General features: G+C 31.9%; 1 protein-coding gene across 1 annotated transcript; it reads right to left on the reverse strand.

The window, feature by feature from the left end:
• Positions 1–1863: 1863 nt before the first annotated feature.
• Positions 1864–2462, reverse strand: LOC113381831. The gene is made up of 2 exons (XM_026620500.1): positions 2257–2462; positions 1864–2215 (listed from the first exon to the last, which is right to left on the reverse strand). The coding sequence occupies exons 1-2, from the start codon at positions 2460–2462 to the stop codon at positions 1864–1866; spliced, it is 558 nt and encodes a 185-aa protein (XP_026476285.1).
• Between the last annotated feature and the right edge of the window lie 12185 nt (positions 2463–14647).

A 14647-nucleotide genomic window follows, 5' to 3' on the forward strand; every position in this document is an offset into this window, starting at 1 on the left:
CGCAAGACGTGTAATATTTTTTTTCTATAAGCTATAGTTTATTTTTCCTCTGAAAATTTTGTTTTACGAATCTCGATAAATGAGATGCAATTTCATCTTTACCAAATCCTCTGCTAAAGGAATACTAGTATAATATCTATCGGTATACATAACGTTTTTTTTTTAACTTCTTTATTTATTCAAATATACATTTATAATTTTACATTACATTGCATAGAATTTACAATATATTATATAAATAATAACCAAAATGTTCATTCTTCCTTTTAATTTCTTCTTGTCTTTTCAACCTTAAGTTCTTTTCAATTATTGTGACTTTTTCTATTCCTTCTAACAAATTGTTTAGAACGCCAGATAGGCGCCAAACAAAAGTATTAAGTATATCGTTTGGTCTATTTTTAATATCAAATTTTAATAATTTGTTATTGTCTTCTATCATTTCTTGCTGATTTTTTCCAATTTCTTTCTTAACCAATCGCATACCTTAATTTTTTGTCCACATTCAGTTAAGTAGTAGTTAATATTATCTTTCTTCATACATTTTAAACACATTACCGAATCAGACAATTTTATATAACTCATTTTTCAATTTAGCGCATTCATCAACAATTTTATAATTCGAACTTTGCCATTCCGTTGAAATATTTTTATTCCTTACATTTTTCCAAATATTTTCCCAATTGAACTCGGATCTGTCTTTAATTATTTTAGGAATATGTTCTGTAATTAATGTATTATAAATTTGTTTTGTCGTTATTTCTCTATCAAACCATTCTGGGTTGTTGGCTATTACTTCCAATCTTTTTTCAATAGCATGTGGTGAATTGTTTTGTTGTGACCATAATTTGATAAATTCACTATTAATATTATTAGTTTTATAGCATTTTACTATTTGTCTTAACATTAACTCTTCACTTTTTTCTTCAGTATCTATTAAACTCAGACCTCCTTTTGAATCATTTAATCTTAATTGTTTTCTATTTATTCTTATTTTATAATTATTTCACAAGTAGTAACCTATTAATCTACTTTTTGTGCATCTAAGGTTCTCACAGTAAGCGCTTGGGGTATATACCATAATTTTGAAAGCACATAATAATTTACATGCCAAACTTTTTGAATCAAATTTAATCTCCTTGACAATTTTATGTTCAAAGTTATCCTTATTTTATTTATTATTATTTCCCAGTTTTCATTAATCATTTCTTTTAAATTATTGCTTTCTCTGTCTCTTTTGTTACCAATTAAACGGAAAGTTGATTTTTGTTTATTAATCATGGAACCCGAAATACTGCAAAATTTTTCAATTATATTTATTGCTATTAATTCTTCTTCATTATTTTTAACTAATATGGATACGTCGTCTGCGTGTGCTAAAACTTTAATCTTTTTTTGCATTATTTGTAATCCTTTTAATTCCCTCGATAAATCCACAAGCAATGGATCTAAGGCGATCACAAACAAAATCATCGAGAGAGGACATCCTTGTCTTACTGACCTACCAATTTTGATTTCATTAGATAAATAATCATTTATTAATATTTTTGACGATGCATTCTTATATAAGTTTTTATACATTTGTTAAATTTTTCTGGTACTGAAATTTTCTCTAAAACTTTAAATGAATATTCATGCGATAACATATCAAAGGCCTTTTGAAAATCTATATTTATTAAGGCAGCACTTTCATTTGTTATTATTATTACAATATATGATTAGGTTTCTGATAGTTACAAGGTTTTCAGTTATATTTTTTTCATGTTCATGACTGCCTGTTCTACCATCCGTACGCACCATCCGGCACGACCCTTAACATAGCGACGTTGCCATACGCTTACAGTACTCCCCCTCTAGTGACGAAGTTCACAAAAATCCGGCCTGCGAAAAATCCGGAAACCGAACTCGGCGTCCTCGTCTCGTTGAAGAGTTTGGTTGTGCAATTGGCTCAGGCTCTGTCGGGCTCAACGGCTGAGATCTGCTGTTGTTATCAGATTCCAGCCGGATTGTTTGCGGAATCTCATTAGACTGCGACGGAACGGATTCAGCATTTTCTTCTGGCGCTAGTGTGCATGCTGGTTTCATACGGTCGATAGATATGGTGACATTTTTGCCATGCATACACACCACAAAAGTCTCTGCAGATCTGGGTTTCACCTCAAAAGGACCCTCATATGGATTCTGCAGAAGTCTCTTTGGGCCATCGAATGAAAACGCTCTCCGCAGTCATTAAATCTTAACGTTATCTTCAAGACAAACGTTATCTTCTGGCCATGTCGCGTTCCATTGGTGGGGCATATCTTTTGCATGTGGTTACGCAGGTCATTCATAAAGTTCCTTTCGCCGTAATAACTCGTCGGTGTTACGTGTAGCATTGGTCCAGGCAATCGCAAGGCTTCGCCATATACCATTTCCGCAACAGTTGCTTGTAGATCCCCTTTCCATGCTGCACAAATTCCTAACATAACCGTCGGTAATATTTCTGTCCATCTTTTACTGCTATGGCATCTAATAGCTGCTTTGAGCTAGCGGTGGAATCTTTCAACCATCCCATTGGCTTTGGGATGGTATGCCGTAGTCTTGTAATGACTCGTTCCAAGCAGCTGATTTAGTTGACTGAATATCCGTGACTCAAGCTGCCTTCCGTGGTCTGACGTTAGCCGCAGCGGTATACCAAATCTTGCAATCCAATTAGAATAGAAGGCTCGCGCTACGGTGGAGGCTTCTTGATTTCTAATTGGAATTGCTTCCGGCCATCTAAAAAATCTGTCGACGCATGTCAGGCAATACCGATATCCTTCTGACAATGGTATTATCACTATATCAATATGCACTCAAATCTACTCGATGAAAGTTCAAATTGTCCCGTTGGCGCCTGCACGTGCCTACAGACTTTTGTCCGCTGACATGCGACGCAACATCCAGCCCACTCGCGGCAATCCCGTTTGATGTACGGCCACACATATCTCTCTGTAACTAGTTTGGTCGTAGCATTCATACCAGGGTGTGACAATCCGTGTAAGCTATCAAACACCGCCCGCCGTAACTTTGTTGGAATATACGGTCTAGCTGTTCTCGTAGAGATGTCGCACAAAACTGACACGTCTTGGTCCTCAAATCGAATAAGTTTCAGTTTGAGTGACGTGTTGTTTTCGGTGCGCAACTTAGCTACTTCTTCATCTAATCTCTGCTCTGCTGCTAATAACTTCATATCTGTTCCGGCACTTCTTAGAGACTCCTCCCGCGATAATGCGTAGGCGACAACATTTTTCTCTCCTGACATATGACGGATATCGGTCGAAAATTGGGCGATAAAGTCCAAATATCGGAATTGACGACGACTGACTATCCTTCTTGACAAACGCGAACACTATTGGTTTATGGTCAGTAAAAATTGTAAAAGTTCTTGCCTCAACCATGTGACGAAAGTATTTCACCGCTTCATACACTGCAAGTAGTTCACGATCGTAAGTTGCGTATTTTCGTTCCGTTGTGCTCAGTTTTTGCGAAAAGAATGCCAAGGGTTTAGCATTAGCGTGTGGGTGGGATAGTAGGCGTGCTTGAGCCAGACTCTCCTTACACGCCTCAAAAGCAGCTGACGTATGCGCTGTCCACTCTACCGGAGTTTTGCTCTTCGGATCTCCACGCAGAAACTCATTTAACGGTGCTTGAATTTGAGCGGCATTTGGTATGAACCTCCTATACAAGTTTAGCTTGCCCAAAAACCGCCTCAGCTCTTGCATTGTCGCTGGCTTTGTGAATGTCCTAATAGCTTCTACCTTCTCTGGCAAAGGGCGAGTACCCTCAGCCGAAACCTCATATCCCAAAAACTTTACACTTGTTTGGCCGAACACACATTTAGCTGGATTTATTACCACTCCAAATTCCAGAAGTTTACCAAACAGTATCTCTAGGTGCGCATATGTTCTTTCTCGGACGACGAAGCTACAATAATATCATCGATGTAGGCGTAACTAAAATCTAACCCTTGCAACACCTCATCGATAAATCTCTGGAATGTTTGCGCGGCGTTACGCAATCCAAACGTCATGTACGGAAATTCATATAGTCCAAACGGCGTTGTAATAGCGGTTTTCACAATATCTTCTTCCGCCACCGGAATTTGGTTAAACGCTTTCACCAAGTCTATCGTCGAGAATATAGTTTTCTCGTCCAAGGCTTGGGCGAAATCATGAATATGACGTACCGGATATTTATCGGGCTTCGTTCGCGCATTCAAACCTCTATAATCGCCACATGGACGCCACTCATCACACCCTTTTGGAACCATGTGTAGCGGGGCAGCCCAACAACTTTTCGATGGACGAGCCGTTTCTAATTTCAGCATAGCTTCTAGCTCCTTTCTAGCAGCAAGGAGTCTGTCCGGAGCTAATCTCTGCGGTTTTTGAACCACCGACGGTCCAGGACTAGTTTGTATATGGTGCTGCGTCGCGTGCTTGCGTAACCTAACAGCGCCGTCTGGTCGTGTTAAACCAGGAAACTTTTCAAGCAACTTATGGTACGCCGTTGAACCCGTTACCACCTTTATAGTCGCTATTGATTCCGCTGCAATATCCGCCTGCGCCGTTCCTGTCATAGCATCCGTTATTTGACGATTTTTCACATCCGCAATCAAACTGTAGTAAGAGAGAAAACCTACACCAATTATTGGTTGCGTAACGTCTGCTATAATGAAGTTCCATGACAGGTCGCGACGTAGCCCAAGGTCAACCACCGTACCATAGGTTGCAATCGTCGTGTTATTTGCTGCGGCTAGCTGGTATGCAATCCTCTTCCTATTTGGTTTGCATAATAATGAGCGCGGAAACGCTGAAACGTCGGACCCCGTATCAATCAGGTACGACACCTGACTCTTTCTGTCACATAGGCAAACACGGCGGCTTATCTGTCTCTCTGGGCGTAAATCGTTTGCCGCTAATAACGATGGCCCACGGAGTTTTCCGAACGCAAATCGCACGGCGATCAGCATCTCGTTGCGTTCCGACCCTAGACAATATAATAATATTGACGTTTCATTCTCGCGATATTTAGGTTCAAAAAAATTAGTTATTGCTACGGCCGCTATACCGCAATGGCGCTTCAATCGCCATTCATATTGAAGCGCTAAAATTTGAAATAAAAATATTTGTACTTTAAGAATATTGTACTATCAATAAAAAAAAAAAAAATTAAAAATAATTTGTTAGAATTTTAATTTTGCATCGCAATTGTATTAAAATTTGTGAAAATATAATTATAAATTAAAAAGATATTATAGTAATAATAAGAATATTTCAATCAAGAGTATATATTATGATATATGCTGGAATCAAATCAAATCAATAAATATAGAAAAAACACACATGACTACAGGTTTAAATACAAAACACACATAACTTGTCATAACAACTTGTATTGAATTTTAATTTGTTACTACAATAAGTAAAAGTGGTGTATTAATAAATTACAATCATCAGTGATTAATAAATTATAATATATGAAAGGTTTTAATGATAATATAATGGAATAGAATACAATCACCATCAGTAAATTATAATATATTCAGAAATGCAATTAGAAATGATAATAAAATGCAATAAATAAATATCTACATGAATGTCATCTTGCTGCAATGAGACTGAAAAGAATTTATAAGCGGTAAAAAATATATTAAGTGAAATATATATATATATATATATATATATATATATATATATATATATATATATATATATGATATTCAGTTTTCAGGGCAATACATCAATTAAAAAATTTGTATGACTTTAAAACGTTTTTATTTTTTCCATACGTTTCGACACATTGTTTTGTGTCATCTTTAGTGGACTCTAGATTGAAAGAACAGATAGAAATTATTAAATAAAACTAATATATAAGAAGTGATATGGTATGAACTTACATGTAATTGAATTAATCCTAATTATTTCATATTATAAATGTTCACAATGCACAATCCTAATTATTTCATATTATAAATGTTTACAATGCACTAAAAAACCAATCCTTGTCATTTCAAGTTGAACAATATATAAATTTTTGACTGAGTTTTTTATGAATTTGTAAAGTACATCACGCCGTACATTTCTGTGCGACGTACATTCAGTCGTCACCCGCGCATCGGAGCAACCACGCTCCAACTCATTACTACGCACTCCATCAAGATTTTATTAATATTAATTTTAGTTTAATTACCAATGTTCTATTTAATTATTTTTGTTGTATTACATGTATAATAATTCTTTTTTTTATATATTTAGCTAAGTTTCTTAGTAAATTGTAATAACTCTCATAATAATTTTGTACACTATTCTTGTCATTTTAAATTCCCTTATTTAGTTTTCCTTTTTACATTTTTACTTTTACTTTAATTTACCGTTTCTTTTATTTATTTACATCATGAATCAAACGACTTTCAACCGCGCGTTCTTCAAACGAACTGATTATTCTCAAAACAATTACCCCCTAAATAATTCGTTTTACTCGTTTATCAAAAAGCATTACGGTTTTTACATTTTTTCACAATTAAAACACATTACCAAACTGAATACGAAATTAATAACTAACATTAACAAACAGATTTTCTTAATAAGATGCAGAAAAGAAAGTATAATTCCTAAGTTCTATCAATTCAATACAGACAAATTTTCGCACTTACATAGTTCGCTAAAAAACAAATTTTCATCATTAAGCCTCCATATGTTATCCATTGAAATCAAGAATTGTGTCTGCAATGTCAATAATTTGAAACTAGCTATTGATAAAACGTACGCTTGGCTCACTCATACTGTCGAAGCGGAGATTCTGCAAAGCTTTTCTGAATACGAATCGACTCGTAACAACAAATTTTTCAATAAATTAAAAAATTCTTATAAAATTAAATTCGATAAATTATTGCAGGCTAAACGCAACCGTTCAAAAATAGTTTTAAATAGTACACTAATTAACAAATGGCTAAAAAATCTTTCCAGCGTCACAATTCCAGATAGATTACTTTACATTTTTGCACTAGGTCCCAACTTTGCTATCCCCAATAATTGTTACAATTTAAATTTTATTAAAGTTTTAAGCAGACTAGAAGCTGGCCTTCATAATATCAAAAATCCTGAAGTAAAATCTAACATTCGTTCCCATTTCTGCAAAAATTTTCTCTCCTATATCAAGTCCTTTAACTCCAAAAAAATTGTTGATTATAAAGATATTTTAAGAGACATAAAACTTTGTAAAAACTTTCTCAAAGATAATCCGAATATTTTAGTAACCAGAGCAGATAAAGGAAATGTCACAGTAATTCTCGACAAAACTAACTACTTAGAACAAATCACTAGTCTAGTTAATGACACTAACGTTTACAGTCCTATCAATAGCGATCCTACAGATCGAATCAACCGCACGTTCCACAAATTCATTAATAATTTAGTTTCTACTAAACAAATCCCACAAGACTTGTCCTTGTCGTTAAAAAACCTACATCCTAACAACCCAAAATTATATGGTCTCCCAAAAATCCACAAAACCAATGTACCTTTTAGACCTATAGTTGCAGATTTGAATTCACCACTAAATAAATTTTCCAAATTTCTGAGCAAACCCCTCTCCATAGTTACTGTTAATTCTCCTTTCTTTATTAAAAATTCCTTCGAATTTGTCAACAAAATACGTAATACACAATTGCCCAACAACTCCCTCTTAATAAGCCTAGACGTAGTTTCTCTTTTCACAAATGTCCCACTAGAACTAATTTTAGAGTCAATCACAGATAGAAGGGATGAGATTTCTTGCCACACTACCCTTTCCCTCCATTGGTTTTGAGAGTCCATTAAATTCATAGTCGCGAATACTTATTTTAAATTCAATTCACAATTTTATACACAAATTTTTGGTACCCCCATGGGATCGCCTATCTCACCTGCTCTTGCTGAACTCTCTTTACAACATCTCGAAAAAAACGTTTTTAAACTATCTAATGTTGAATTTTTCTTTTACTACAGATATGTTGATGATATAATTACTTGCATTCCTAAAAATAACTTTGATTCTTTATTAAAAAATTTTAACTCCTTTAATAAACACCTAACCTTTACCTTCGAAAAAGAACACAATAGGTCAATTAGCTTTTTAGATGTAAATATCATAAAAACTCCAGATAATAAAATTATTACTAACTGGTACCAGAAACCAACGTGGTCTGGCAGGTATCTCAATTTCCATTCTTATCATCCCACTAACATGAAAATCGGTACCATTATCAATTTAGTTGATCATGCTATTCTCTTGTCAGATAAAAAAATTTGGCCTTTTAACCTATCTCTAATCCACAGAACCCTATTAAATAATTGCTATCCTCCACACCTTATAAAATCAGTAATTAACAACAGACTTTCCGTCCTTAACACAAAACATAATCTTCCTTCCCTCGAGTCCCAGAAAAAAGAAGAAAATAAGTTTGTTGGCACTATTTGTCTCCCTTACATTAAAAATCTCTTTCCTATTTGGAAAAAACTATTTGAATTCGCGGATTTGCGTTTAGTTTGCAATATTGATCAGACTCTTAACTTTTTATTTTCGAACTTAAAATCACCGACAAGTTTAGATCTTATTTCTAACATCGTGTATAAAATTGACTGTACAAATTGTGAAGCCACTTATATTGGCGAAACTGGACAACATTTAAAAAAACGTCTCAGATAACACTATAACAACTCCAAAAATAAAAATCAAAATCAAACAATGATAACTGACCACATACAAAATTTCAATCATTTTTTCAATTTTGATGTTGCCACAATTTTATATCACGAGTCGAATACATCGCAGAGACGCTTTTCAGAATCATGTCTAATACATCTTTATAAAAATAGTTTAAACAAAAGATTGGACACTTCCTCACTGTGCGAGAATTACCAAGTAGTCTTAAACAATGTCTCGAAATTCATACCTTTAAAATAGTTACCTATCATGATCGACGTTTAATTATTTTAATTTTAATGCCAATTTTCCTTTTCTTTTTCTTTTAATTTTTATCTCAATTTTACCAATTATGTCCACCCTCACAATTGTCATGTTTTTATATTTCACTATATGTACCCTCTCGCGTTGTCAAATCTTAAATTCTTTGGTCAGTTTGTTTGCTTTGTACCTTAGCCCTCAACATGTGGTTCGCACATTGACGTACATTCAGTCGTCACCCGCGCATCGGAGCACAGAAATGTACGGCGTGATGTACTTTACAAATTCATAAAAAACTCAGTCAAAAATTTATATATTGTTCAACTTAAAATGACAAGGATTGGTTTTTTAGTGCATTGTAAACATTTATAATATGAAATAATTAGTATTGTGCATTGTGAACATTTATAATATGAAATAATTAGGATTAATTCAATTACATGTAAGTTCATACCATATCACTTCAAATATATTAGTTTTATTTAATAATTTCTATCTGTTCTTTCAATCTAGAGTCCACTGAAGATGACACAAAACAATGTGTCGAAACGTATGGAAAAAATAAAAACGTTTTAAAGTCATACAAATTTTTTAATTGTTGTATTGCCCTGAAAACTGAATATCACATATTTCATTTCTTTTCTTTCTCCATTACATCTTCAACCAGTCTACGAATAACACACTATTCATTTGTGATTTTTTCAAATCAGTATTTTGTGAAAATATTGTGTAATTTCAAGTTAATGTTTATAATACATAGTGTAGTGCATTACCATATCCTAATACCATGGATTATTAAAATTTTCCAATTTAACACTAAGATCAACTAATTGTAAGTACTAATTACTATTTTATTTTTTTCTTTTCACTCCAATTCAATTGTTTTAGTTTTTAATTTTATTTTTAGTTTCCACTGAATGAAGGCTAGGATTATAGCCGAAACGTATGGATTTAAAATAAATTTTTGAAAGAAATTCATGTTTTTTATTGATGTTATGCCCGATTATTAGACTTTGTTAATACATATGTCAACATCAAATTCAGAATCATACAAAATATTTTTCCTGGGCTGAAAAAAGGATTCATTACTCTCAGTACTTTATACAAGATAAAATACTAAAATTCCAACTACACAATTATTATCCATGGAACCACTACGTCATTATAATAGGAAAATGGTCACTCTACAGCACAACAATTGGAGATTACAAGGAAAGCAAAATCATTTTGCAGATCACAACCTGTCATTTTTTGAATTTATTAGGCACAATTACGGGTTTTACATTTTTTCACAATTTAAAAAAATTTCTAAGCTCAATTCTAAACTTATCATAAATTTCAACAAACAAGTGTTCTTATTAAGATGTCGCAAAGAAAAAATTGTTCCTAAATTTTACGAAATAGACATTAAAAAATTCCAATTCATTAGTAATAATTCCCAATACAATAGTTTACAAAAAGTTAGTTTAAAATACATTACACTCACAATTAACAGGTGTATCAAAAATATTTGTAATTTTAGAAACACGATTGAAAAAATCACAAATTGGTTGTGTCGCACAGTAGAAATTGATATTTTTGAAAACTTTTTATATTTAGAAACAATTAGAAACAACAAACAGTTCAATAGTTTGAAACTTTCGTATACTAACAAATTTAATAAACTATTACAAAATAAATTAGAAAAAAAAACAAAATAATTTTAGATAAAAATATTATTGATAAATGGTTAAAAAATTATTCTTCTATCGACATACCAGACAGACTATTGTACATATTCGCTTTAGGACCCAATTTTTCAGTTCCACCTACTTGTCGTAATTTTAACTTTATTAAATTGCTTAGTAATTTAGAATATGGATTACAACAAATTAAAGATCCGAAAACTAAAATTCACACGAGAAATCTTTTTTGTAAAAAATTCATCCAACATATTAATTCCTTTAATACTAAAAATACAACTTACGATAATATTCTTAGAGACCTTAAAGCATGCAAAATATTTCTCAAAAATCATCCGGATATAGTGGTCACTAAAGCGGATAAAGGCAACATCACTGTTATCATAGATAAACAAGACTATATAAATAAAATATCTGAATTATTACTTGACACTAATACTTACAAAATTACCAATAACGATCCAACTGACTACATAAACCGCACGTGCCATAAATTTTTAGACAAACTTACAACATACAAACAACTAACAAAAGAGATAACTTCTGACCTGAAAAATTTACACCCATATTTTCCCAGACTTTATGGCCTTCCCAAAGTCCACAAAAATAATTTACCTTTTAGACCAATAGTTTCCGACATTAATACTCCCCTATATAAACTCTCAAAATACATAAGTAACATTTTGACTACAATAACAAAACAATCACCACACTACATAAAAAATTCTTATGAACTCGTTACTGACTTAAAACACAAGATAAATTATATACCAGACAACTACAAACTAATTAGCTTAGACGTAGTCTCACTTTTTACTAATGTACCCCTAGACCTTATTTTAGACGCAATAACAATCCGATGGAATGAAATTTCCCCGTTGACTTCTTTATCTTTACACTGGTTCAGGGAAACTGTCAAGTTCATTGTCTCTAACACTTATTTTGAATTCAATGGCTCTTTCTATTATCAAATTTTTGGGGCGCCAATGGGGTCCCCAGCAAGTCCATCTCTAGCAGAAATATCCTTACAACTCCTTGAAAATACAATTTTTAAAAATTACAATAAACATATTTTTTATTACCGTTATGTAGATGACATTATCACTTGTATCCCTAGTGATGATGTCACTATGATAATTGATCAATTTAATAACGTCAATAAAAAACTAAAATTTACAGTGGAATTGGAGACAATGAACTCGATAAGTTTCTTAGACATAAAACTTATACGTACTACAGATAACAAACTAATAACAAATTGGTATCAAAAACCAACTAATTCCGGACGCTACCTTAATTACTTTTCTTATCATCCACTCAAAATGAAAATAGGTACTATAATAAATCTAACGGACCACGCAATACTTCTATCGGACAAAACATTTTGGGACAACAACATCAAATTAATTACAAAAATTTTAACAGATAACTCTTATCCCCTAAAACTTATAAATTCCGTAACTAGTAACAGACGAACGTACCTTTTGAATAAAATGGACAATTGCACAGTACATAACGATTTACCTGACTCAGAAACTCATTCTGGTGTAATATGTTTGCCATACATTAAAGAATTGTATGTTCCTTGGAAAAAACTTTTTTATAAATCTGGACTTCGACTTGTAACCAATTTTAGTACAACTACTAGCACTATTTTTACAAAAACAAAAACCCCATTTAATATCGAACGACTCAGAAATCTCGTCTATCAAATAAATTGTTTAGACTGCAATTTAATTTACATAGGAGAAACTAGCCAGAACCTCAATAAACGGTTACAACAACATAAAAACAATTCAAAAAACCCCAAACAATTCAAAACTGTTCTTGCAGACCATATATACACTTTAATACACAATATGGACTTTTCTAATCCGACTATACTACAATTTGAACAAAATTTATTTAAACGAAGAATTATAGAGGGATCTTTTTTAACTATTTATAACAATAAGACAATAAATAAACGGAATGAACTCAACACGCTGTGCGACACAAATCTCTTCTATTTAGATAACATTTCCAAATTTCTTACAAAACAATAAAAGCGTTCGCGCAAAGGTTTTACAATTCGTTCCACACATGTGCAGAATCTTGGTAAAAATATTTTTTAAAAAATGACTTTCTCCATTACATCTTCAACCAGTCTACGAATAACACACTATTCATTTGTGATTTTTTCAAATCAGTATTTTGTGAAAATATTGTGTAATTTCAAGTTAATGTTTATAATACATAGTGTAGTGCATTACCATATCCTAATACCATGGATTATTAAAATTTTCCAATTTAACACTAAGATCAACTAATTGTAAGTACTAATTACTATTTTATTTTTTTCTTTTCACTCCAATTCAATTGTTTTAGTTTTTAATTTTATTTTTAGTTTCCACTGAATGAAGGCTAGGATTATAGCCGAAACGTATGGATTTAAAATAAATTTTTGAAAGAAATTCATGTTTTTTATTGATGTTATGCCCGATTATTAGACTTTGTTAATACATATGTCAACATCAAATTCAGAATCATACAAAATATTTTTCCTGGGCTGAAAAAAGGATTCATTACTCTCAGTACTTTATACAAGATAAAATACTAAAATTCCAACTACACAATTATTATCCATGGAACCACTACGTCATTATAATAGGAAAATGGTCACTCTACAGCACAACAATTGGAGATTACAAGGAAAGCAAAATCATTTTGCAGATCACAACCTGTCATTTTTTGAATTTATTAGGCACAATTACGGGTTTTACATTTTTTCACAATTTAAAAAAATTTCTAAGCTCAATTCTAAACTTATCATAAATTTCAACAAACAAGTGTTCTTATTAAGATGTCGCAAAGAAAAAATTGTTCCTAAATTTTACGAAATAGACATTAAAAAATTCCAATTCATTAGTAATAATTCCCAATACAATAGTTTACAAAAAGTTAGTTTAAAATACATTACACTCACAATTAACAGGTGTATCAAAAATATTTGTAATTTTAGAAACACGATTGAAAAAATCACAAATTGGTTGTGTCGCACAGTAGAAATTGATATTTTTGAAAACTTTTTATATTTAGAAACAATTAGAAACAACAAACAGTTCAATAGTTTGAAACTTTCGTATACTAACAAATTTAATAAACTATTACAAAATAAATTAGAAAAAAAAACAAAATAATTTTAGATAAAAATATTATTGATAAATGGTTAAAAAATTATTCTTCTATCGACATACCAGACAGACTATTGTACATATTCGCTTTAGGACCCAATTTTTCAGTTCCACCTACTTGTCGTAATTTTAACTTTATTAAATTGCTTAGTAATTTAGAATATGGATTACAACAAATTAAAGATCCGAAAACTAAAATTCACACGAGAAATCTTTTTTGTAAAAAATTCATCCAACATATTAATTCCTTTAATACTAAAAATACAACTTACGATAATATTCTTAGAGACCTTAAAGCATGCAAAATATTTCTCAAAAATCATCCGGATATAGTGGTCACTAAAGCGGATAAAGGCAACATCACTGTTATCATAGATAAACAAGACTATATAAATAAAATATCTGAATTATTACTTGACACTAATACTTACAAAATTACCAATAACGATCCAACTGACTACATAAACCGCACGTGCCATAAATTTTTAGACAAACTTACAACATACAAACAACTAACAAAAGAGATAACTTCTGACCTGAAAAATTTACACCCATATTTTCCCAGACTTTATGGCCTTCCCAAAGTCCACAAAAATAATTTACCTTTTAGACCAATAGTTTCCGACATTAATACTCCCCTATATAAACTCTCAAAATACATAAGTAACATTTTGACTACAATAACAAAACAATCACCACACTACATAAAAAATTCTTATGAACTCGTTACTGACTTAAAACACAAGATAAATTATATACCAGACAACTACAAACTAATTAGCTTAGACGTAGTCTCACTTTTTACTAATGTACCCCTAGACCTTATTTTAG

The sequence above is a fragment of the Ctenocephalides felis genome, unplaced genomic scaffold (genome assembly GCF_003426905.1).
Source record: "Ctenocephalides felis isolate EL2017-DRISC unplaced genomic scaffold, ASM342690v1 CF-g0.4_SCAFFOLD_03093, whole genome shotgun sequence".
Classification (NCBI taxonomy): domain Eukaryota; kingdom Metazoa; phylum Arthropoda; class Insecta; order Siphonaptera; family Pulicidae; genus Ctenocephalides; species Ctenocephalides felis.

What these genes read in the sequence shown, in the direction of transcription:
- LOC113381831 (XM_026620500.1), bottom strand. Translation starts at nt 2,462, where the DNA reads ATGTTAGGAATTTGTGCAGCATGGAAAGGGGATCTACAAGCAACTGTT. An exon ending in CGACATGGCCAGAAGATAAC is followed by an intron (nt 2,216 to 2,256) that starts GTTTGTCTTGAA and finishes ATGACTGCGGAG; the next exon opens with AGCGTTTTCATTCGATGGCC.